This window comes from Astyanax mexicanus, chromosome 3 (assembly GCF_023375975.1).
Source record: "Astyanax mexicanus isolate ESR-SI-001 chromosome 3, AstMex3_surface, whole genome shotgun sequence".
NCBI classification, from domain to species: domain Eukaryota; kingdom Metazoa; phylum Chordata; class Actinopteri; order Characiformes; family Acestrorhamphidae; genus Astyanax; species Astyanax mexicanus.
The window spans coordinates 64,943,161-64,968,924 of NC_064410.1; the positions used below are offsets into that span (position 1 = coordinate 64,943,161).

Consider the following 25,764-nt stretch of genomic DNA (forward strand, 5'->3'; position numbering starts at 1 on the left):
TCAACTTAAATAACATTTACTTGCTGAAACACAGATGACAGGAAGGAGCAGATTAATAACAGAAGAGAGAAATGATGAATAACCTCACTGTACACCTCCCATACATAACTCATTACCACCAGATCAGATACTGCACTGCGTTATAGATCACTCAAACACACACACATACACTCACACACTCAACAACACACACTCAACACACAGAGCAGTGATTTTAAATCTCTGTACAGAATCAGAGAGAAAAAGAGACGAGATCAGAAGAGTAAATCACCACGCAGAGTATTTACACAGCAATTACACACACATTAAATACAGCTCCACCTTCATCATCACCATCATCACGAGCTGCAGCACCAGCCAGAGGTATCGTGTTCACAATCAAAATGTCAAATCAAATTATATTAGAATCATAAAAATAAAAAAAGGAAAATCAAAAAACAGATCTGGTACTCAAACTATACACCAATCACAGTATATTCCAGTCAGTGACGGCTCCGCCTCCACCGAGCTCCAACAGGAAGAGGAGGAGGATTTACATTACAGCTATAAGAAAAAGAAATTAAATAAAAATAAAATTATAATAAAATAAACATCAGGTTAAAGCCAGAGTTCAGTCCTGCTCCGGAACTGAGCTGCAGATAAACTGCTCCCTCTGCTGACCTGCAGGGAAACAGCACCAACTCCACTGAGGGGTGTACTGTGTTAGGTGGCAGCACAGGTGGCAGGCACCCGGCACAGCCGCCCAGGCACCTTAAAAAAAAAACAAAAAAACCCAGATACCACCATCATTACTACTACTACTACTGGACATATTAATATGATAGAAGTGAGTGACTGGTTGGATGGCAGGTTTGAAACAATGGTTTGACCAGGCACAACCAGAAATGACCAGGCAACCCGGCACCATGAGGCGCCCAGGCAACCCGGCACGACCGGCACAACCAGACGATCAGGCGTGACCGGGGGACCACCAGGCACAGCTCTCTGAACGGAAGTGAGTGAGTGGTTGAACGGCACCCGGCACAACCAGACCACCAGGCAACCTGGCACAGTACAACTTGACCAGGCACCTGGAGTGGCACTTCCAGGCACAGCTCTCTGAACATCAGCATCGTCACTACTGTTAGCCAGTTAATAGTTAGGATTAATCTGGGCTCCCGGCACCACTGTTGGATATATTAACTATAATAGAAGTGAGTGACTGGTTGGGTGGCAGGTTTGAAACAAAACAGGGCTTGTCCAATACCCGGCACACCTAAACAGGCACACGGCACACACGCCCAGCCACCCTCATTACTACTGCTGGGGATATAGATCTATATATAATAAGTGAGTGAGTGATTGAAGGATGACCAGGCAATCCAGCACAGAAGGGAGTGACTGGTTGGATGGCACCCGGCACAACCCGGCGCGGCCAGGAGACCCGGCACAGCTCCCAGAGCATTAGCATAAGCGCTACTGCTGAATAGAATACATATACAAAAAAGAGAAAGTTAGCCAGTGACTAGTTTAGATTATCTGGGCACCCGGCACTACTGCTGGGTACATTTTATATAATAGAAGTAAGTGACTGGTTGGATGGCAGGTTTGAAATTGACAGGGCTTTTCCAATACCCGGCTCACCTAAACAGGCACCAGGCACACATGCTCAGGCACCCACATTACTACTGGATATATTGAGTGAGCGGGTGGATGGCACCCGGCACGGCATTACCAGAAATTACCCGGCACGAACCGCCGCAACAAGGCGGGCTGAGCAAATCCAGGCACGAGCCGGCACGACCCAGCATCACTACTACTGCTGCACAGAATATGTATACAAAAAGGAAGCCACTAAATAGTTAGGATTAAACTGGGCACCCGGCACTACTGCTGGATATATTATTTATAACAGAAGTAAGTGACTCATTAGGTGGCAGGTTAGAAATGGACAGGGCTTGTCCAATACCTGGCTCACCTAAACAGGCACCAGGCACACATGCTCAGGCACCCTCAATACTGCTGGATATATTGAGTGAGCGGGTGGATGGCACCCGGCACGGCATGATCAGGCACCTGGCTTGACCAGAAATGACCCGGCACAAGCCACGGTGACAACCAGGCACGACCCAGCATCACTACTGCTGCTGGATAGAATATATACACCAAAAAGGACGTTAGCCAGTGAATAGTTTGGATTACCTGGGTGCTACTGCAAGATAGGTTATATATAACAGAAGTGAGTGACTGGTTAGATGGCAGGTTTGAAATGGACAGGGCTCATCCACCACCCGGCACAACTTCCTAAATATCAGCACCCTCACTACTGCTAAATAAAATATGTATAAGAAGGAAATTATCCAGTGAATATTTGTATGGCACTCGGGGCTCGATCATTAAACAGCATCATCCCTCCACATAAACAAACGCAAAGAGGCCAAGCATTTTGCAACAGCAAAAAACTGCAGACTGAACAAACAGGGAATAAACAGAGCATGAGGAAGAAGAGGAGGAGGAGGAGGAAGAGACAGATCTGACAGGTGAGGAAAGAGGAAGAGGCTGAGGAAGCTCATTTTAAACTGAATCACATCCCTCAAGTGCAACACAAACAAAAACTAAACCAGTGCAGAAAAACCCGGGACGCGGGGGGGTGGGAGGGGCACGGGACGAGTGGAGGGATGCGGGACACTGGATGGAGGGATGCGGGACCCGTTGCCATGGTGACAGGGGGGCAGGGAGGCGGAGCAGGACGTCTGATGTAAAAAAACAAACAAAAAAAACACTGATATATAAATGCAGATATGCAAACCAAAACACTGCGACAACATGAATCACCTTTACTCTGTTCCTGCAGGTCTGAGATCAGCTTTAAACCACTTTAAACAGGCTGAGCTGAGACTGCCTCGCTTTCCTAAACCCATATAAACACAATATATATATATAGAGGAAAGCAGAGCAGGGAGGAGTCTGATCAAGAAAAAAAGTTACGCAACTATTTACACAAAAAACGAGCCAACAGAGTAAGAGAAAAGAGAGAAAAGAGGAAAAAATAATAAATAATAATAAAAAACAAATCTGTAAAACAAAAACTGAGACCAACAGAGAAAAGGGATCATCTTTCCTGTGTGAGGTACCTGCTGTCATCGCAAATAACGGAAAAAAAATTCAACTTAAAAATGCAAATTAAAACGAAAAGCTAATTTAAAAAAAAAGGAAAAAAGGAATAATTTACAGACACACTGAAAATCATCATATTCACAAACAGAACTCCCATTGACTGGCATGCAAAAAACACAGGCTGGCTGAGCTCCAGGACTCCTCCCAGCCCAGGGCAGGCTCCGCCCCTCCGGGGGTGCTGTGGCGGGTCCTGAGGGGGGCGCCGCTGAGCCGGGGTTAAAAGATGCGCTTGCGTTTCAGGTAGGAGTCGGCGTAGTGACCCCCCAGACCCTGAGAGTGCTGCCCCACGTACCCTCCCTCTGGACTGGGCTCTGGAGACGGGATCAACCGCGAAAACAGCCGCTTCTGCCCCCCCACCGGAGTCTGAAACACAACCGGGAGAGAGGGAGGAGTCAGAGAGGGGCAAAGTAGCATTCGAACAGTGAAACTAATACATCAGCTCACAGACGCAGCCTTGTGCTGATCCACATCACCCTAGGAGTGATCAGGGGAAAGAGAGAGCGCCATCTACTGTACTGTACCCACCCAGAGAGAGCAAGACCAACTGTTAACAAGCTGCATGACCAGGATTCTAACTAGCAATCTCCTGATCATAGTGGCAGCACTTTAGCTGAACTGCTTGAATTATTTTTGCACCAGGAGTAAAGCAGCATAAAGTTATCCAAAAGCAGTGTGTAAGACTGGTGGAGGAGGAGAACATGATGCCAAGATGCATGAAAAAAAAACTGTGATTAAAAACCAGGATTATTCCACCAAATATTGATTATTTCTGAACTCTTAAAACTTTATGAATATGAACTTGTTTTCTTTGCATTATTTGAGGTCTGAAAGCTCTGCATCTTTTTTGTTATTTCAGTCATTTCTCATTTTCTGTAAATAAATGCTCTAAATGAGAATATTTTTATTTGTAATTTGGGAGAAATGTTGTCTGTAGTTTATAGAATAAAACAACAATGTTCATTTTATCTGATTTTACCAATTAAAGGTAAACGTTTTTTTTTCTGGAACTGTATGTTACAGCACTATAAGCAAGAAGACGTCAATTTAATAAATACTTAGTCGTCTTAAAATTTAAAATAAGTATATGCATCTGAGCACTTTATATTCAATCACAGCTGGGAATCTGAAGTGGTTCATTTACTGTTCTGTATTGATTACATATAAACTGGTCATTAAATAAAGCGGAAATGTTTAATTTACTGCTCAAGTAAAAGTGCAATGGCCAACCACACTTATGCGCATATATTTTAATGGATTAAGAAATAAAATAATAAATACATTAACTGTTATTCTTTTAGGTATAGGGATATTACTGGTATTTTAAAAGCAGTTTAAGAATTAGACACTACTGAAACTTAGTGTGTTAATTTTACTATAACACCACTCCTAATAATGAGAAATATATATCTTACCTTCAGCCCGGTGCCGGGAGCAGCGGAGAACAGACTGGAGTGGGTCACTGGAGGCATTCCCACAGCCTGACCGAACAAAACCAAAAAACACCAAACCTGCTCATCAGATTAACCGCACACATCCTTTACTACATTTATTTTAATTACTGTACCTAACCCCTGTAATAAAAAAAAACAAAACACAGGTAATTTTTTTTCTTCAGCAGATATGGCAAAATTACAGCGAGGTAAATGTACAAGTGAAATAGCACTGCTGAGGTAAATGCACGATTCGAATAGCACTGCTGAGGTTAAGGTATGAGTAAAATAGTACTGCTGAGTTAATCTATTTTTTGATGTTGGATGTTGGGGTTCAGTACCTTGTTCAGGTGGGCGGAGGGAACGCTGCCGGGAGCGCCGAAGCTGAAGTAGGAGGAGCCTGGGGGACTGGGCGGGTAGCTGAAGGGCGACGCCCTCTCGCTGAAGCTGGAGAGTCCAGAGTGCTGGAGACAAATAAAACAGAACTTTAGATATAATTATAGTGATTCAGGATTAGTTTCTCAGGGGGTTCTGGGTAATTTTCTCTTTTATGTTTTTTTTATCCTCTGTGATTTTATTCCCGTCCAGAACGATCATGTAGGTGTTTTTCTCAGACGTCCTCTGAGAAAATTACAGGCTGAATTATCTACTGTTTTTCTCTGAACTCCGTGCTCCTCCGGTAATTTTAGTCCCGTCCGGACGCACACCTCTGAGTTTCGTCTCCTCGCCTTTAATAAAATAGATATTTGTCCACTGCCGCGCACTGTAATTACATTTTGGACGCGCCACGGTTTCCACAGAGATCCAATTAAAAGAAACAGAGTGGAAATGGAGGAGCTACTGAACGCCGTGATGTCATGTGACCGAGAAAAAAAGTCTAAAAACTCACTGATCCTTCTGTTTTTACAATTGCAGTCCGGATACCAAGTTTTATCACTAAAGAGTAGAAGTGTGAAATATTTTATTTTTATTAAAACATAAGTGCGATAATTAATAATTAATAACATCTAAATTTATGAAAAAATAAAATAAAAATATCATTCTACAATATATCGTCCCACCCCCTAATTATAAGTGGCTGACGCAGGCCCCACACTTAACTAAATGAATTGGAGCAGCACTGCTGAGGTAAATGTACTGGGCTTTATTGGCACGTCTGCTGGGGTATTAAAATGGATAAACTATTTTTTTTATTATGGATAAACTATTTTTTTATTTAAAAGGGAAAAAAGGGAAAATTAAAACAGAAAAATATTTCTTAATACAAATATTACAATTATTAAAACCAAAAAAAAAAAAAGGCCATTTAATTTTTCATTATTCAAAAAATAAAGGGTTAAATTTAAACTAATTTTTTAGAAATTAATATGTATCTTATGTTTACATTATTGCTGAAAATAGTCTACAATAAAAAAAAAAAATAAATAAAAACCACACATTCAGGCAATTTTATTTTTCATTATTCAAGAGATAAAAAAGGGAAACATTTCATGAAACTAATCGACTTGCTAATCAGCTCTGATAATTACGGGTAAATTCAGAGACTGTTAGCAGATCCAGATAAGTTCTAAACCAAATGCACAAAAATAATAATAATAATAATAATAAATAAAAACAATAATAATAATAATAACAATAACAATAATTATAATAATAATAATAATAATAAATAATAATAATAATAATAATAAATAAAAACAATAATTATAATAATAACAATAATAATAAAAACAATAACAACAACAACAACAACAATAATTATTATTATTATTCTGTATTTTTGCAGTACCTGAACTCCATAGACTGAGAGTCCTGCGCTGTCCAGACTGTCCTGCTGCTCATACAGCTGAGAGAGAGGGTCCTGCAGAAATATAGGATAAATCAGTATTAAAATACCTGTACAGGTGTGTGATAAACAATATAGCATACAGGAGATCATGTACCCAAACCTTTGCACTCCACTGGATCATATTAAACCACATTATATATGATTAGTGATTCTTTAAAAAAAACAAACTTAAATTTTATAGAGTTTACTTGCCTTTTTCTCTTTTGCAAAAGGTTTAGTTTTAGTGAAGCAGGAGTGAATTCTGTATATGATTTTTTTTTTCTCAGAGGGAAGCAAAGAAATAAAAAATAAAATAGATAGATAAATAAATAAATAAAGGTTTGTGAGTGTAAAAGTAAAGCTGGTTTCTACAGTTCTGAGTTTCTGGAAGCAGCAGGAGAGAGTTCTCTACACTGTTCAGTATAAATCCCAGCAGCCCTTTCTTCCTGCAGTATAAACACTATAAAACCGTCTGCATCCATATAAAACACATCAAAAATCAGCAGATAAAAACCCTCACATCCTGAACATTACCTACAGAACCCTCACACACACACACACACACACTCAATAACACTGCTGTTCTGAGACTGAAGAGAAATACTGAGCAGATAAAGGGTTATAAATCTGTCTGGCAATTTAATACAAGAAAAATTAACTTAAAATATTTACGTTTTAATAAAAGTGGATTAAATTCTGCTTGACTATAAAAATTAGTTTAAATTTGAACACCCATTTTCTTTATCTTTTCTATTTATATTATTTTTAGCACTTGCTAATTTAGCACTCCTGTTAGAAGAGTGTAATGTGTAAAACCCTGTACACACTGCTGCTGTAGCTCAATAAATACCAATCAATTAACTTTGATTTAAACTCTGTGGTAAATAAGAGCAACCCTCAGTGTACTCACTGTCGATCAAATATGGAGAATTTACATAGATAAGAAAAAGAAAGTAAGAAAAGAACGACAAAAAAGAAAAGAGAAATAATTTTAATATAAAAGCTAAGAATGATTTATACCTAATTATAAAAGACAACAGTAGGAACCCAACTTAAGCAATCAAACAATACAAAAATATAAAATCGAACAGATAAATAGTGAAACTTAAAACATTTAAGTTAGATACCTAAAAATAATAATAAAGGACAGTCATATGAATAAATACATGAAAGGGTTCATTGAAATTGAATTACAATTTCAAAACTGGACAGTCAAACAGAAATGAGTCACAATAGTGGTTGGTGTAGTGCAGTGGATAACACCACCGCCTGCCAGTGAGCTACAATGTGGGAGACTGGGGTTCAATTCTAGTTCTGAGTGACTGAATGCTGCTCTACACTAATAAAAGTCCTTGGGTAAGACTCCTAACACTACACTGACCTCCTCTGTAACGGTAATGACCTTGTAAAATCACTCTGAATAAGAACCTCAGCTCATTTCTGGGGTTCTGAGTGGTCCAGCAGCCTAAAGCGCCATCACTATGAGAAACTCGAGTTTCATGCAGCTTGCCATCAGCTGCCAGAGTCCTGAGAGAGCACAGTAGGTCTTGCTCTCTCTGGGTGGGTACAGTACAGTAGATCTGATGAGCAGTACAGTAGCGTCTGTGAGCTGATGTATCAGAACCACCAGAGTCGCTGCGCTTTCCTCCGAGTGTTAGCGCTGTGATGCTACTCGGCAATGCTACAGCATCAGCAGAAGCTTAAAAAGAGGCGGAGTCTGACTTCACACGCATCGGAGGTGGTGACTGGTCGTGTAAATTGGAGAAAATGGGATAAAATCACCACACCTCAGCTATAAAAAGGTATAACAAGGGTCTTTAATTCATGCTGTACCTGGTGCAGGGCGGGGAACTCAGGTGTGTAGGAGTCCTGGCAGCGCAGGCTGTAACTGGAGTGGATGCTCTGGATTGGCCGCTGGTTTGAAGCTCCGCCCATCGTCTGTCTCTTCCTGTAGGGGTGTGGCCTGGAGCTGGCAGCTGCTACAGCACAGAGGCATTTATTCAGATTAGAGCGGAACAGTGGGGATTAAATGCAGCAGATAATGATAAAATTATTCAGTAATCTGGTTTACATTAACATTTTATTATTAAATTGGTGAAAATTGTTCTTCTTAATTTGTGTGTCCGGTTGGTCAGTGCACTTAATTCTGCAGCACATTTTTAATAGTTTGACGTATCAATACTATCGTGTTTCACACTATAAAGGTGCATCTAAATCCCTTATAATCCTCATCCTTAAAGGCTTTATAATCCGGAGCTCCTTATGTATGAATTCTACCAGTCAGGTATTAAGGAGCAGTAAAGACAGTCCACTGAAGTACAGAGTTATACAGGAGTTTTAGTAAAGTTTCTCCAGCAGTAAGGCTGGAGCAGCATTAGCATTAGCCGCTAGCCACAGTGCTAGCTCTTTCTCCATTCAGAGGTGAGTATATCAGACTACTAGGTTCCTGTAAATAATCTGAAGCGCTTTATTCACCTAAATAAACAGTTTTTAGGAGAGAAATCTGTGTAGATTAACATCCAGCACTCGAATAACTTAAATATATCTATATATTTTTAGGAACTGCAGTTTTATTTACCTAGGCCCTTAAACCAGCTTCCCCTTCAGAAGGGAAATACAGAGACACCTCTGTTCCTTACTAGTGTTGCCTAAAATGCACCTTTTAATCCAGTGCACCTTATTTATAAAAATAATACACCAGAAAATAAACGATAATTAATAGTGCACTTTAATACTCCGCAAAATTCCTAAATAACATTACAAAGTATACATTATTAACACATCTTATTACTTATCAGTTTTTTTCGTATTTTAGTTTTATGTTTTTTCTACATATTGTTTTTGAATCAGTGTGGAAATTGCAGGTGAGTTACCTGAGGAGGGGAATATACTGGGCGCGCTCAGAAACGGGTTTGAGGACACTCCCATCTCTTTGGGTGGATCTCCCAGTAAAGACGCCTTTAAAAAAGAATGAGAGAGAGACAGAGCATTAAAATCACAAACAGGGTTACAGGGTTAGCAAAAAGGATTTAAAGGAGAACTCCTGTATTTACATAAATGTTTAAACCATGGAAAATAAACTGATTACTTTTACTAAATTAAAAAAAAAAAAAAAAAAAAAATTATATATATATATGCTTTTAGATCCCCTGCTAGACACTGCACTGATAGAAAATCTTACAGCACTTTTATAGAGATGTGGATTTCATTTTCCAGCAGGACTTGGCACACTGCCCACACTGCTTACCAAAAGTACCAATTGGTCTTATTATATAATATTCTAATTTTCTGAGACACTGATTTTTGGGTTTTTATTGGCTGTAAGCTTCATAAATCAATAATAAAAGAAAAATGAACACTTAAAATAGATAACTCTGGGTTTAATACATCTATATAATATAGGAGTTTCACATTTTTACCTGAATTACTGAAATAAAATAACGTTTCTATGATATTCAAATTTTTTGAGATGCACTAATACTCACCACGTCTCCTCCCAGCAGGTTCCCCAGTAGAGGCATGCTGAGACCCTGCAGAGCAGGGGACTGGTTTGGGGGGAAGGGGACCGGGGTGGTCGGGGACTCTGGGTCCCTCCCCAGCGTCCGGCTCAGAGACGAGGACTTTATGGGTCCCAGAGCTTCAGCCTGCAGGTTCAGACCTGGAGCCAGACCACCTGCAGGACATACACAGCAAAAATCAGCGTCCAAGCAAGACAAATTACCCAGTTTAAAAGCAATTAATCGTATTTTTTCCTCTGATAAGAATAATTGCCTTACTAAGCATTGTGTAAATGTACCAGTGTTTTGCTTATTGTTTTAATTAATTGATCTTAAAATCAGTCTTACTTTCCTTTTTTTTTTTTAATTGGAATCAAAATAAGCACAAATAAGTAACTGAATTAAGTCAGTCTTGTGCTCAAACATATATATATATATAAATAAAATTATTAAAAAATATATATATATATATAACTTATCAACTTATTTAAGAAATTTTGTTTAACAGCTCTGTAAAAATAAAGAGATCACTTCAGTTTCTGAATCAGTTTCTCTGATTCTGCTATTTATAGGTTTATGTTTGAGTAAAATGAACATTGTTGTTTTATTCTATAAACTACAGACAACATTTCTCCCAAATTCCAAATAAAAATATTCTCATTTAGAGCATTTATTTACAGAAAATGAGAAATGACTGAAATAACAAAAAAGATGCAGAGCTTTCAGACCTCAAATAATGCAAAGAAAACAAGTTCATATTCATAAAGTTTTAAGAGTTCAGAAATAATCAATATTTGGTGGAATAATCCTGGTTGGTTTTTAATCACAGTTTAATTTCATGCATCTTGGCATCATGTTCTCCTCCACCAGTCTTACACACTGCTTTTGGATAACTTTATGCTGCTTTACTCCTGGTGTAAAAATTCAAGCAGTTCAGTTTGGTGGTTTGATGGTTTGTGATCATCCATCTTCCTCTTGATTATATTCCAGAGGTTTTTAATTTGCTAAAGTGAAATGTTATTTTTTCAGAGCTGTATTTTGTGTAGTTTTTGCTAATAGATGTTTAGAGTGCAGTGGTGAATCCTGTACCCTGCTGTAGAAGGTTCTGCACGGTGTGAGGTAGATCTCCCAGTACGTTCAGGCTCTGCTGCTGCTGCTGTTGTTGTTGTTGTAATGGTAGAGCAGTCAGTGGATTCTCCCCCAGCAGTCCAGCCTGCAGAACACAACACACACTGTTCACAAACACAGCTTTAATATACAAACATCACAAAACCAGAGGAGAATCAGATTCACACAAACACAAGCCGCTCTTTCACACGTACAGATTCAGATTAGGGGTGGGCAATATTATATGGTATACAATATATCGTGACACAGAAATATCATGATATTAAAAATCCATATCGTGATAATAGGGCTGTTCTGTCTTTAAAGTAGTCTATTATTTACTGTGAAGCTTTAGGTGTATTTATTGTATAATTGTTTTAGTTTGCAGTTTATATGCATGCACTAAATATTCTGCAATATTATTTGCTGCATTATATTATTTTATGCTATATTATTTATTTTGCCACATTATGATTATACTGTTATACTATTATACTATATTCCTGAAATGAATTAATCATTTCAGTTTTCCTTTATCGCCAAGTATATCGTTATCACAAAAATACCCTGAAATATCGTGATATTAGTTTAGAGCCATATCGCCCATCCCTAATTCAGATTTGTTCTCCCTACAGGAGCCACATGGTTCAGATTTCAAATTATCAAACAATACATAAATAAATGATTAAATTACTACTCTTTTTAATAGGGAAGCAATGAGAATTTGGCAGTGGGTGTGTACCAGATCGTATTGTACACTATATTACAAACATAATATTCTTTAAGGAAACCTTTAGTTTTTGTTTTGCTATTTATTGTTTTTACTTTAAATTACTTGTTTGCCGTTTATATGCTAAATATGCTGCGATTTAGCTTTTGGTTGTTCCACTACTTTACTTCTTTCATTTGTTATACAATTATATTATACACTATTGCTTTGGTTTATGCAAAAGAAACATTTATAGATTGTGTATGAAGTCACATCTATATTAAATAAAACTAATTTGTTTGAATGTCGCATTTTCTTGAAATTAACAAAAAAAATCATATTAAGAATATTAATATGAAATATTATGCATTCAATTATTTGAAAACCTAAATAATGTGTGAAACAGTGACTAATTACTTATAAATCATATTGTAGTGTTACCTCTATGAAACGTAGCACAGCACATCAGTATTTATTTATCAAAAATACTTATATTGTCCTAAAAATGAAGATAAAATACATTCAGACCATTTAATTTACGCAATAATACAAACTTATAATAATAATAATAATTATTATTATTATTATTCAAAACATTCTGTATTGAGGCAACTTTTTCCAGTTGAGACATTTCAGTCCATCTCTTTTAATCACAAATAGACAAATAGGCTAACCCCGACCTCACTCAGACTCTGATAAAGTCTGAGTAAAGTCCAGATCAGTACTGAACACTGGCATGCACTCACAGCTCCTCCACGTAGAGTTCAGAAAGTTCAGGGTTATTTAAAATATGTTAAATAGACTTTAGCAAAATAATAAGAACAGCAACACTTCAGCAGCACAGCACAAACAAAAACACCACTTTAATAGGTATTAATGGGTATTCAGCGTTCTGCAGAACCACACACACACACACACACACGGAAAAACTACCAGAACCCAAATAAAACACCCAAAGAGTTAAAAAAAAAACAGATGAGTTAAAACTTATACAGATTGTTTACCTTCTTTAAACCTCCAACATACCATAAAGCACGGCAGTCCCCATGAGGACGTATATTCACTCAGTGACTAGATTATACAGTATTAAGTAGGTATTTTTTTAAAAAGAGAAGAAACGGCAACTAATGATTTAACCTGTCCAATTCTGCACACCTGTGAATGAGACTCTGTTCTCCAGACTCTACCTTAACATAACATTTATCATGTAATACTTGATCCAGCTAATCAAACATAACATGTAACCATAATACAAATAAAATAAAACGATTTATTAATACAAATTAAGAGCAAGTAATCCTTGAAATGAAGATAACAAACTAATATAACTCGTACAATACAAACTAGACTCTGGCTGCTGAAGGAGAAAAAGCATGGCCTACTGTACTCCCTCTCTCTGACTCCGGCTGCTGATGCAGAAGCAGCATAACCCTGGATTTACACTGCCAATCCTTAGGCCAAATATTTGGCTTTTTAGACTAAACTGCACAGCTGTGTATCAGATATATCCACTTAATAATGCCCAATTTATAAAAAGGGTGATCAGGATTTTGCAGATCATGCTCCCAGACTGTAGAATAAATCCCTACCGACAGACTAGGCATCAGTTTTATGTTTTTAAGAGACGATAAGACTTACTTTTATTCTTTTGCTTTTAGTAGAGTCTAAAGCACGTCTCTTTCATTCTTACAACTGAAAGGATCAGACACTCAGCACAGCAAACCACACCAAACCCTCACACTACCGCACTCACACCAAACCCTCACACTACCGCACTCACACCAAACCCTCACACTACCGCACTCACACCAAACCCTCACACTACCGCACTCACACCAAACCCTCACACTACCGCACTCACACCAAACCCTCACACTACCGCACTCACACCAAACCCTCACACTACCGCACTCACACCAAACCCTCACACTACCGCACTCACACCAAACCCTCACACTACCGCACTCACACCAAACCCTCACACTACCGCACTCACACCAAACCCTCACACTACCGCACTCACACAGGGCAGCAGCCGACTTTCTTTACTGTGCAGAACCTGAGCCCAGAGCAGAGGGTTTCCTAGAAGAGCGTGCTGAAGAGGCAGAACAGGAGGTGAAGGTGAGAGAATACTGAAGAGAGAACACTGTTTACAGGAGGAGGAAATAAAGAGATAAGAGGACGCCGGTCCGTACCTGCTGAACCTGATTCTGAACCAGCATCTGAACCAGAGCCGCCGAGAGAGCCGGGTTAGCCAGGAGCGGCATCGTCGGAGCCACACCCAGCAGACCTGCACACATAAAAACATCTCCATTTATTACTCTGTAGGTAGAAGTACAGATACTCTGGTTTAAAATACCTCTACAGAACTCTAAGTAAAACTAGATTGCAGTTCCTGCAGAAACTGCGAGTGTGATTGCAGTGCTGGCTGGTATCTGCTAAGGTGTTGCTAGGTGGTTGCTAAGGTGTTGCTAGGTGGTTGCTAAGGTGTTGCTATGGTATCCGGGGTGGTTGCTAAGATGTTGCTAGGTGGTTGCTAAGGTATTGCTAGGCGGTTGCTAAGGTGTTGCTATGGTATCCGGGGTGGTTGCTAAGGTGTTGCTAGGTGGTTGCTAGGTGGTTGCTAGGCGGTTGCTAAGGTGTTGCTATGGTATCCGGGGTGGTTGCTAAGGTGTTGCTAGGTGGTTGCTAGGTGGTTGCTAGGCGGTTGCTAAGGTGTTGCTATGGTATCCAGGGTGGTTGCTAAGTTGTTGCTAAGTGGTTGCTAGGTGGTTGCTAAGGTGTTGCTACGGTATCCAGGGTGGTTGCTAAGGTGTTGCTAGGTGGTTGCTAGGGTGTTGCTAGGCGGTTGCTAAGGTGTTGCTATGGTATCCGGGGTGGTTGCTAAGGTGTTGCTAGGTGGTTGCTAGGTGGTTGCTAGAGTGTTGCTAGGCGGTTGCTAAGGTGTTGCTATGGTATCCAGGGTGGTTGCTAAGGTGTTGCTAGGTGGTTGCTAGGTGGTTGCTAGGGTGTTGCTAGGCGGTTGCTAAGGTGTTGCTATGGTATCCGGGGTGGTTGCTAAGGTGTTGCTAAGTGGTTGCTAGGTGGTTGCTAAGGTGTTGCTAGGCAGTTGCTAAGGTGTTGCTATGGTATCCGGGGTGGTTGCTAAGGTGTTGCTAGGTGGTTGCTACGTGGTTGCTAGAGTGTTGCTAGGCGGTTGCTAAGGTGTTGCTATGGTATCCGGGGTGGTTGCTAAGGTGTTGCTAGGTGGTTGCTAGGTGGTTGCTAAGGTGTTGCTAGGCGGTTGCTAAGGTGTTGCTATGGTATCCGGGGTGGTTGCTAAGGTGTTGCTAGGTGGTTGCTAGGTGGTTGCTAGGGTGTTGCTAGGCGGTTGCTAAGGTGTTGCTATGGTATCCGGGGTGGTTGCTAAGGTGTTGCTATGGTATCCGGGGTGGTTGCTAAGGTGTTGCTAGGTGGTTGCTATGTGGTTGCTAAGGTGTTGCTAGGCGGTTGCTAAGGTGTTGCTATGGTATCCGGGGTGGTTGCTAAGGTGTTGCTATGGTATCCGGGGTGGTTGCTAAGGTGTTGCTAGGTGGTTGCTAGGTGGTTGCTAAGGTGTTGCTAGGCGGTTGCTAAGGTGTTGCTATGGTATCCGGGGTGGTTGCTAAGGTGTTGCTAGGTGGTTGCTAGGTGGTTGCTAAGGTGTTGCTAGGCGGTTGCTAAGGTGTTGCTATGGTATCCGCGGTGGTTGCTAAGGTGTTGCTAGGTGGTTGCTAGGTGGTTGCCAGGGTGTTGCTAGGCGGTTGCTAAGGTGTTGCTATGGTATCCGGGGTGGTTGCTAAGGTGTTGCTAGGTGGTTGCTAAGGTGTTGCTAGGCGGTTGATAAGGTGTTGCTATGGTACCCGGGGTGGTTGCTAAGGTGTTGCTAGGTGGTTGCTAGGCAGTTGCTAAGGTGTTGCTATGGTATCCGGGGTGGTTGCTAAGGTGTTGCTAGGTGGTTGCTAGGTGGTTGCTAGGGTGTTGCTAGGCGGTTGCTAAGGTGTTGCTATGGTATCCGGGGAGGTTGCTAAGGTGTTGCTAGGTGGTTGCTAAGGTGTTGCTAGGCGGTTGCTAAGGTGTTGCTATGGTATCCGGGGTGGTTGCTAAGGTGTTGCTAGGTGGTTGCTAGGGTGTTGCTAGGCGGTTGCTAAGGTGTTGCTATGGTATCCAGGGTGGTTGCTAAGGTGTTGCTAGGTGGTTGCTAGGTGGTTGCTAGGGTGTTGCTAGGCGGTTGCTAAGGTGTTGCTATGGTATCCGGGGTGGTTGCTAAGGTGTTGCTAGGTGGTTGCTAGGTGGTTGCTAAGGTGTTGCTAGGCGGTTGCTAAGGTGTTGCTATGGTATCCACGGTGGTTGCTAGGGTGTTGCTAGGTGGTTGCTAGGTGGTTTCTAGGGTGTTGCTAGGCGGTTGCTAAGGTGTTGCTATGGTATCCGGGGTGGTTGCTAAGGTGTTGCTAGGTGGTTGCTAAGGTGTTGCTAGGCGGTTGCTAAGGTGTTGCTATGGTATCCGGGGTGGTTGCTAAGGTGTTGCTAGGTGGTTGCTAGGTGGTTGCTAGGGTGTTGCTAGGCGGTTGCTAAGGTGTTGCTATGGTATCCGGGGTGGTTGCTAAGGTGTTGCTAGGTGGTTGCTAGGTGGTTGCTAGGGTGTTGCTAGGCGGTTGCTAAGGTGTTGCTATGGTATCCGGGGTGGTTGCTAAGGTGTTGCTAGGTGGTTGCTAGGGTGTTGCTAGGCGGTTGCTAAGGTGTTGCTATGGTATCCGGGGTGGTTGCTAAGGTGTTGCTAGGTGGTTGCTAGGTGGTTGCTAGGGTGTTGCTAGGCGGTTGCTAAGGTGTTGCTATGGTATCCGGGGTGGTTGCTAAGGTGTTGCTAGGTGGTTGCTAGGTGGTTGCTAAGGTGTTGCTATGGTATCTGGGGTGGTTGCTAAGGTGTTGCTAGATGGTTGCTAGGTGGTTGCTATGGTGTTGCTAGGCGGTTGCTAAGGTGTTGCTATGGTATCCAGGGTGGTTGCTATGGTGTTTCTAGGTGGTTGCTAGGTGATGTATATGCATAAATTTGATTAAATGGTGTTTGCACGTTGCTACGCAACGTGCAAATACATCAATCAGCTATGCACGCTAGGTTGCTCTGGCCGTTCGGGGGTGTCCAAACTTTTGACCCGTGGCTCCATTACACACAGTACTGGGGGGCCGGGGTGTCCAAACTTTTGACCCGTGGCTCCATTACACACAGTACTGGGGGGCCGGGGTGTCCAAACTTTTGACCTAATGCTGTTTTATCCCATAGCTGCTCCATACACTCACAGTACTGGAGTTCTAGCTACCTGTCCTTCGATCTAGCTGCCGTCCTCCGATTGACCCCATTCATTCCAATGGGGCCACTTCGTACGACAATCGTACGAAATCCGTACGTCGTAACTTTTCGTAACGCATATTTTCGGAAAGAGCTCAATAAGTTCTACAGGTCCTCAATTGGTTTCATCTTAGTATTTCAAAAATTGCGACGTCCACGGACGTGCAAAGTTCTGCCCATTCATTTTCTATGGGCAAAAAAACGCGTACTTACGAAGTTTTTACGAAAAACGTAAGTCCGATCGGAAAGCTGTATACAAGCCCACCATTCCCGATATGGACGCACGTTTTCTCTTTTGAACGAAGTCGATATTTCGAAAACTGCGGCACTAGTTAACCGGACAAAAAACAGGTGGAATAATAATAATAACTAGATTGCAGTTCCTGCAGAAACTGCGAGTGTGATTGCAGTGCTGGCTGGTATCTGCTAAGGTGTTGCTAGGTGGTTGCTAAGGTGTTGCTAGGTGGTTGCTAAGGTGTTGCTATGGTATCCGGGGTGGTTGCTAAGATGTTGCTAGGTGGTTGCTAGGTGGTTGCTAAGGTATTGCTAGGCGGTTGCTAAGGTGTTGCTATGGTATCCGGGGTGGTTGCTAAGGTGTTGCTAGGTGGTTGCTAGGTGGTTGCTAGGCGGTTGCTAAGGTGTTGCTATGGTATCCGGGGTGGTTGCTAAGGTGTTGCTAGGTGGTTGCTAGGTGGTTGCTAAGGTGTTGCTATGGTATCCGGGGTGGTTGCTAAGGTGTTGCTAAGTGGTTGCTAGGTGGTTGCTAAGGTGTTGCTAGGCGGTTGCTAAGGTGTTGCTATGGTATCCAGGGTGGTTGCTAAGGTGTTGCTAGGTGGTTGCTAGGGTGTTGCTAGGCGGTTGCTAAGGTGTTGCTATGGTATCCGGGGTGGTTGCTAAGGTGTTGCTAGGTGGTTGCTAGGGTGTTGCTCGGCGGTTGCTAAGGTGTTGCTATGGTATCCGGGGTGGTTGCTAAGGTGTTGCTAAGTGGTTGCTAGGTGGTTGCTAAGGTGTTGCTAGGCGGTTGCTAAGGTGTTGCTATGGTATCCGGGGTGGTTGCTAAGGTGTTGCTAGGTGGTTGCTAAGGTGTTGCTAGGCGGTTGATAAGGTGTTGCTATGGTATCCGGGGTGGTTGCTAAGGTGTTGCTAGGTGGTTGCTAAGGTGTTGCTAGGCGGTTGCTAAGGTGTTGCTATGGTATCCGGGGTGGTTGCTAAGGTGTTGCTAGGTGGTTGCTAGGGTGTTGCTAGGCGGTTGCTAAAGTGTTGATATGGTATCTGGGGTGGTTGCTAAGGTGTTGCTAGGTGGTTGCTAGGTGGTTGCTAGGGTGTTGCTAGGCGGTTGCTAAGATGTTGCTATGGTATCCGGGGTGGTTGCTAAGGTGTTGCTAGGTGGTTGCTAAGGTGTTGCTAGGCGGTTGCTAAGGTGTTGCTATGGTATCCGGGGTGGTTGCTAAGGTGTTGCTAGGTGGTTGCTAGGTGGTTGCTAAGGTGTTGCTAGGCGGTTGCTAAGGTGTTGCTATGGTATCCGGGGTGGTTGCTAAGGTGTTCCTAGGTGGTTGCTAGGTGGTTGCTAGGGTGTTGCTAGGCGGTTGCTAAGGTGTTGCTATGGTATCCGGGGTGGTTGCTAAGGTGTTGCTAGGTGGTTGCTAGGGTGTTTCTAGGCGGTTGCTAAGGTGTTGCTATGGTATCCGGGGTGGTTGCTAAGGTGTTGCTAGGTGGTTGCTAGGTGGTTGCTAGGGTGTTGCTAGGCGGTTGCTAAGGTGTTGCTATGGTATCCGGGGTGGTTGCTAAGGTGTTGCTAGGTGGTTGCTAGGTGGTTGCAAAGGTGTTTCTAGGCGGTTGCTAAGGTGTTGCTATGGTATCCGGGGTGGTTGCTAAGGTGTTGCTAGGTGGTTGCTAGGGTGTTGCTAGGCGGTTGCTAAGGTGTTGCTATGGTATCCGGGGTGGTTGCTAAGGTGTTGTTAGGTGGTTGCTAGGTGGTTGCTAGGGTGTTGCTAGGCGGTTGCTAAGGTGTTGCTATGGTATCCGGGGTGGTTGCTAAGGTGTTGCTAGGTGGTTGCTAGGGTGTTGCTAGGCGGTTGCTAAGGTGTTGCTATGGTATCCGGGGTGGTTGCTAAGGTGTTGCTAGGTGGTTGCTAGGTGGTTGCTAGGGTGTTGCTAGGCGGTTGCTAAGGTGTTGCTATGGTATCCGGGGTGGTTGCTAAGGTGTTGCTAGATGGTTGCTAGGTGGTTGCTATGGTGTTGCTAGGCAGTTGCTAAGGTGTTGCTATGGTATCCAGGGTGGTTGCTTTGGTGTTGCTAAGTGGTTGGTAGGTCACTACTAAGCAGTTGCTAGGTGGTTGCTAAGGTGTTGCTATGGTATCCAGGGTGGTTGCTATGGTGTTTCTAAGTGGTTGCTAGGTGATGTATATGCATAAATTTGATTAAATGGTGTTTGCACGTTGCTACGCAACGTGCAAATACATCAATCAGCTATGCACGCTAGGTTGCTCTGGCCGTTCGGGGGTGTCCAAACTTTTGACCCGTGGCTCCATTACACACAGTACTGGGGGGCCGGGGTGTCCAAACTTTTGACCCGTGGCTCCATTACACACAGTACTGGGGGGCCGGGGTGTCCAAACTTTTGACCTAATGCTGTTTTATCCCATAGCTGCTCCATTACACAGAGTACTGGAGTTCTAGCTACCTGTCCTTCGATCTAGCTGCCGTCCTCCGATTGGCCCCATTCATGCCAATGGGGCCACTTCGTACGACAATCGTACGAAATCCGTACGACGTAACTTTTCGTAACGCATATTTTCGGAAAGAGCTCAATAAGTTCTACAGGTCCTCAATTGGTTTCATCTTCGTATTTCAAAAATTGCGACGTCCACGGGCGTGCAAAGTTCTGCCCATTCATTTTCAATGGTCAAAAAAACGCGTACTTACGAAGTTTTTACGAAAAACGTAAGTCCGATCGGAAAGCTGTATACAAGCCCACCATTCCCGATATGGACGCACGTTTTCTCTTTTGAACGAAGTCGATATTTCGAAAACTGCGGCACTAGTTAACCGGACAAAAAACAGGTGGAATAATAATAATAATAATAATAATAATAATAATAATAATAATAACTAGATTGCAGTTCCTGCAGAAACTGCGAGTGTGATTGCAGTGCTGGCTGGTATCTGCTAAGGTGTTGCTAGGTGGTTGCTAAGGTGTTGCTAGGTGGTTGCTAAGGTGTTGCTGTGGTATCCGGGGTGGTTGCTAAGATGTTGCTAGGTGGTTGCTAAGGTATTGCTAGGCGGTTGCTAAGGTGTTGCTATGGTATCCAGGATGGTTGCTAAGGTGTTGCTAGGTGGTTGCTAGGGTGTTGCTAGGCGGTTGCTAAGGTGTTGCTATGGTATCCGGGGTGGTTGCTAAGGTGTTGCTAGGTGGTTGCTAGGGTGTTGCTAGACGGTTGCTAAGGTGTTGCTATGGTATCCGGGGTGGTTGCTAAGGTGTTGCTAGGTGGTTGCTAGGGTGTTGCTAGGCGGTTGCTAAGGTGTTGCTATGGTATCCGGGGTGGTTGCTAAGGTGTTGCTATGGTATCCGGGGTGGTTGCTAAGGTGTTGCTAGGTGGTTGCTAAGGTGTTGCTAGGCGGTTGCTAAGGTGTTGCTATGGTATCTGGGGTGGTTGCTAAGGTGTTGCTAGGTGGTTGCTAGGTGGTTGCTAGGGTGTTGCTAGGCGGTTGCTAAGGTGTTGCTATGGTATCCGGGGTGGTTGCTAAGGTGTTGCTAGGTGGTTGCTAGGTGGTTGCTAGGGTGTTGCTAGGCGGTTACTAAGGTGTTGCTATGGTATCCGGGGTGGTTGCTAAGGTGTTGCTAGGTGGTTGCTAGGTGGTTGCTAGGGTGTTGCTAGGCGGTTGCTAGGTGGTTGCTAAGGTGTTGCTATGGTATCCGGGGTGGTTGCTAAGGTGTTGCTAGGTGGTTGCTAGGTGGTTGCTAGGGTGTTGCTAGGCGGTTGCTAAGGTGTTGCTATGGTATCCGGGGTGGTTGCTAAGGTGTTGCTAAGTGGTTGGTAGGTGGTTGCTAAGGTGTTGCTAGGCGGTTGCTAAGGTGTTGCTATGGTATCCGGGGTGGTTGCTAAGGTGTTGCTAGGTGGTTGCTAGGGTGTTGCTAGGCGGTTGCTAAGGTGTTGCTATGGTATCCGGGGTGGTTGCTAAGGTGTTGCTATGGTATCCGGGGTGGTTGCTAAGGTGTTGCTAGGTGGTTGCTAAGGTGTTGCTAGGCGGTTGCTAAGGTGTTGCTATGGTATCTGGGGTGGTTGCTAAGGTGTTGCTAGGTGGTTGCTAGGTGGTTGCTAGGGTGTTGCTAGGCGGTTGCTAAGGTGTTGCTATGGTATCCGGGGTGGTTGCTAAGGTGTTGCTAGGTGGTTGCTAGGTGGTTGCTAGGGTGTTGCTAGGCGGTTGCTAAGGTGTTGCTATGGTATCCGGGGTGGTTGCTAAGGTGTTGCTAGGCGGTTGCTAAGGTGTTGCTAGGCGGTTGCTAAGGTGTTGCTATGGTATTTGGGGTGGTTGCTAAGGTGTTGCTAGGTGGTTGCTAGGTGGTTGCTAAGGTGTTGCTAGGCGGTTGCTAAGGTGTTGCTATGGTATCCGGGGTGGTTGCTAAGGTGTTGCTAGGTGGTTGCTAGGGTGTTGCTAGGCGGCTGCTAAGGTGTTGCTATTGTATCTTGGGTGGTTGCTAAGGTGTTGCTAGGTGGTTGCTAGGGTGTTGCTAGGCGGTTGCTAAGGTGTTGCTATGGTATCCGGGGTGGTTGCTAAGGTGTTGCTAGGTGGTTGCTAGGTGGTTGCTAAGGTGTTGCTAGGTGGTTGCTAGGTGGTTGCTAAGGCGTTGCTAGGCGGTTGCTAAGGTGTTGCTATGGTATCCGGGGTGGTTGCTAAGGTGTTGCTAGGTGGTTGCTAGGGTGTTGCTAGGCGGCTGCTAAGGTGTTGCTATTGTATCTTGGGTGGTTGCTAAGGTGTTGCTAGGTGGTTGCTAGGGTGTTGCTAGGCGGTTGCTAAGGTGTTGCTATGGTATCCGGGGTGGTTGCTAAGGTGTTGCTAGGTGGTTGCTAGGTGGTTGCTAAGGTGTTGCTAGGTGGTTGCTAGGTGGTTGCTAAGGCGTTGCTAGGCGGTTGCTAAGGTGTTGCTATGGTATCCGGGGTGGTTGCTAAGGTGTTGCTAGGTGGTTGCTAGGCGGTTGCTAAGGTGTTGCTATGGTATCCGGGGTGGTTGCTAAGGTGTTGCTAGGTGGTTGCTAGGTGGTTGCTAGGGTGTTGCTAGGCGGTTGCTAAGGTGTTGCTATGGTATCCGGGGTGGTTGCTAAGGTGTTGCCAGGTGGTTGCTAGGTGGTTGCTAGGGTGTTGCTAGGCGGTTGCTAAGGTGTTGCTATGGTATCCGGGGTGGTTGCTAAGGTGTTGCTAGGTGGTTGCTAGGGTGTTGCTAGGCGGTTGCTATGGTATCCGGGGTGGTTGCTAAGGTGTTGCTAAGTGGTTGGTAGGTGGTTGCTAAGGTGTTGCTAGGCGGTTGCTAAGGTGTTGCTATGGTATCTGTGGTGGTTGCTATGGTGTTTCTAGGTGGTTGCTAGGTGATTTACATGCATAAATTAGATTAAATGGTGTTTGCACGTTGCTACGCAACGTGCAAATACATCAATCAGCTATGCACGCTAGGTTGCTCTGGCCGTTCGGGGGTGTCCAAACTTTTGACCCGTGGCTCCATTACACACAGTACTGGGGGGCCGGGGTGTCCAAACTTTTGACCCATGGCTCCATTACACACAGTACTGGGGGGGGCCGGGGTGTCCAAACTTTTGACCCGTGGCTCCATTACACACAGTACTGGGGGGGGCCGGGGTGTCCAAACTTTTGACCTAACGCTGATTTATCCCATAGCTGCTCCATACACTCACAGTACTGGAGTTCTAGCTACCTGTCCTTCGATCTAGCTGCCGTCCTCCGATTGGCCCCATTCATTCCAATGGGGCCACTTCGTACGACATTCGTACGAAATCCGTACGTCGTAACTTTTCGTAACGCATATTTTCGGAAAGAGCTCAATAAGTTCTACAGGTCCTCAATTGGTTTCATCTTCGTATTTCAAAAATTGCGACGTCCACGGACGTGCAAAGTTCTGCCCATTCATTTTCAATGGGCAAAAAAACGCGTACTTACGAAGTTTTTACGAAAAACGTAAGTCCGATCGGAAAGCTGTATACAAGCCCACCATTCCCGATATGGACGCACGTTTTCTCTTTTGAACGAAGTCGATATTTCGAAAACTGCGGCACTAGTTAACCGGACAAAAAACAGGTGGAATAATAATAATAATAATAATAATAATAATAATAACTAGATTGCAGTTCCTGCAGAAACTGCGAGTGTGATTGCAGTGCTGGCTGGTATCTGCTAAGGTGTTGCTAGGTGGTTGCTAAGGTGTTGCTAGGTGGTTGCTAAGGTGTTGCTATGGTATCCGGGGTGGTTGCTAAGATGTTGCTAGGTGGTTGCTAGGTGGTTGCTAAGGTATTGCTAGGCGGTTGCTAAGGTGTTGCTATGGTATCCGGGGTGGTTGCTAAGGTGTTGCTAGGTGGTTGCTAGGTGGTTGCTAGGCGGTTGCTAAGGTGTTGCTATGGTATCCGGGGTGGTTGCTAAGGTGTTGCTAGGTGGTTGCTAGGTGGTTGCTAAGGTGTTGCTAGGCGGTTGCTAAGGTGTTGCTATGGTATCCGGGGTGGTTGCTAAGGTGTTGCTAGGTGGTTGCTAGGGCGTTGCTAGGGCGTTGCTAGGCGGTTGCTAAGGTGTTGCTATGGTATCCGGGGTGGTTGCTAAGGTGTTGCTAGGTGGTTGCTAGGTGGTTGCTAGGCGGTTGCTAAGGTGTTGCTATGGTATCCGGGGTGGTTGCTAAGGTGTTGCTAAGTGGTTGCTAGGTGGTTGCTAAGGTGTTGCTAGGCAGTTGCTAAGGTGTTGCTATGGTATCCAGGGTGGTTGCTAAGGTGTTGCTAGGTGGTTGCTAGGTGGTTGCTAGGGTGTTGCTAGGCGGTTGCTAAGGTGTTGCTATGGTATCCGGGGTGGTTGCTAAGGTGTTGCTAGGTGGTTGCTAGGGTGTTGCTAGGCGGTTGCTAAGGTGTTGCTATGGTATCCGGGGTGGTTGCTAAGGTGTTGCTAGGTGGTTGCTAGGTGGTTGCTAGGGTGTTGCTAGGCGGTTGCTAAGGTGTTGCTATGGTATCCAGGGTGGTTGCTAAGGTGTTGCTAGGTGGTTGCTAGGTGGTTGCTAGGGTGTTGCTAGGCGGTTGCTAAGGTGTTGCTATGGTATCCGGGGTGGTTGCTAAGGTGTTGCTAGGTGGTTGCTAGGGTGTTGCTAGGCGGTTGCTAAGGTGTTGCTATGGTATCCGGGGTGGTTGCTAAGGTGTTGCTAGGTGGTTGCTAGGTGGTTGCTAGGGTGTTGCTAGGCGGTTGCTAAGGTGTTGCTATGGTATCCGGGGTGGTTGCTAAGGTGTTGCTAGGTGGTTGCTAGGTGGTTGCTAGGGTGTTGCTAGGCGGTTGCTAAGGTGTTGCTATGGTATCCGGGGTGGTTGCTAAGGTGTTGCTAGGTGGTTGCTAGGTGGTTGCTAGCGTGTTGCTAGGCGGTTGCTAAGGTGTTGCTATGTATCCGGGGTGGTTGCTAAGGTGTTGCTAGGTGGTTGCTAGGTGGTTGCTAAGGTGTTGCTAGGCGGTTGCTAAGGTGTTGCTATGGTATCCGGGGTGGTTGCTAAGGTGTTGCTAGGTGGTTGCTAGGTGGTTGCTAAGGTGTTGCTAGGCGGTTGCTAAGGTGTTGCTATGGTATCCGGGGTGGTTGCTAAGGTGTTGCTAGGTGGTTGCTAGGTGGTTGCTAGGGTGTTGCTAGGCGGTTGCTAAGGTGTTGCTATGGTATCCGGGGTGGTTGCTAAGGTGTTGCTAGGTGGTTGCTAAGGTGTTGCTAGGCGGTTGCTAAGGTGTTGCTATGGTATCCGGGGTGGTTGCTAAGGTGTTGCTAGGTGGTTGCTAGGTGGTTGCTAAGGTGTTGCTAGGCGGTTGCTAAGGTGTTGCTATGGTATCCGGGGTGGTTGCTAAGGTGTTGCTAGGTGGTTGCTAGGTGGTTGCTAAGGTGTTGCTAGGCGGTTGCTAAGGTGTTGCTATGGTATCCGGGGTGGTTGCTAAGGTGTTGCTAGGTGGTTGCTAGGTGGTTGCTAGGGTGTTGCTAGGCGGTTGCTAAGGTGTTGCTATGGTATCCGGGGTGGTTGCTAAGGTGTTGCTAGGTGGTTGCTAGGTGGTTGCTAAGGTGTTGCTAGGCGGTTGCTAAGGTGTTGCTAGGCGGTTGCTAAGGTGTTGCTATGGTATTTGGGGTGGTTGCTAAGGTGTTGCTAGGTGGTTGCTAGGTGGTTGCTAGGGTGTTGCTAGGCGGTTGCTAAGGTGTTGCTATGGTATCCGGGGTGGTTGCTAAGGTGTTGCTAGGTGGTTGCTAGGTGGTTGCTAGGGTGTTGCTAGGCGGTTGCTAAGGTGTTGCTATGGTATCCGGGGTGGTTGCTAAGGTGTTGCTAAGTGGTTGGTAGGTGGTTGCTAAGGTGTTGCTAGGCGGTTGCTAAGGTGTTGCTATGGTATCCGGGGTGGTTGCTAAGGTGTTGCTAGGTTGTTGCTAGGTGGTTGCTAAGGTGTTGCCAGGCG

The 25,764-nt window shown here is 44.3% G+C and overlaps 1 protein-coding gene across 3 annotated transcripts in view; it reads right to left on the reverse strand.

Moving 5' to 3' along the window:
- Positions 1–25,764, reverse strand: part of raver1 (ribonucleoprotein, PTB-binding 1) — a 53,716-nt gene continuing 27,952 nt past the window's right edge. The window contains exons 6-15 of one of the 3 annotated variants that reach the window (XM_022667182.2): positions 13,923–14,017; positions 13,751–13,822; positions 11,001–11,124; positions 9,900–10,087; positions 9,288–9,372; positions 8,248–8,390; positions 6,376–6,447; positions 4,928–5,050; positions 4,569–4,634; positions 1–3,519 (exon numbers count right to left, since the gene is read on the reverse strand). In XM_022667182.2, coding sequence (XP_022522903.2) covers positions 3,373–3,519; positions 4,569–4,634; positions 4,928–5,050; positions 6,376–6,447; positions 8,248–8,390; positions 9,288–9,372; positions 9,900–10,087; positions 11,001–11,124; positions 13,751–13,822; positions 13,923–14,017 — 1,115 coding nt within the window. In that variant the 3' untranslated portion in view covers positions 1–3,372. Of the gene's footprint in view, positions 3,520–4,568; positions 4,635–4,927; positions 5,051–6,375; positions 6,448–8,247; positions 8,394–9,287; positions 9,373–9,899; positions 10,088–11,000; positions 11,125–13,750; positions 13,823–13,922; positions 14,018–25,764 lie in introns of all 3 variants that reach the window. The other 2 variants (XM_022667181.2, XM_022667180.2) reach the window with 2 other exon arrangements.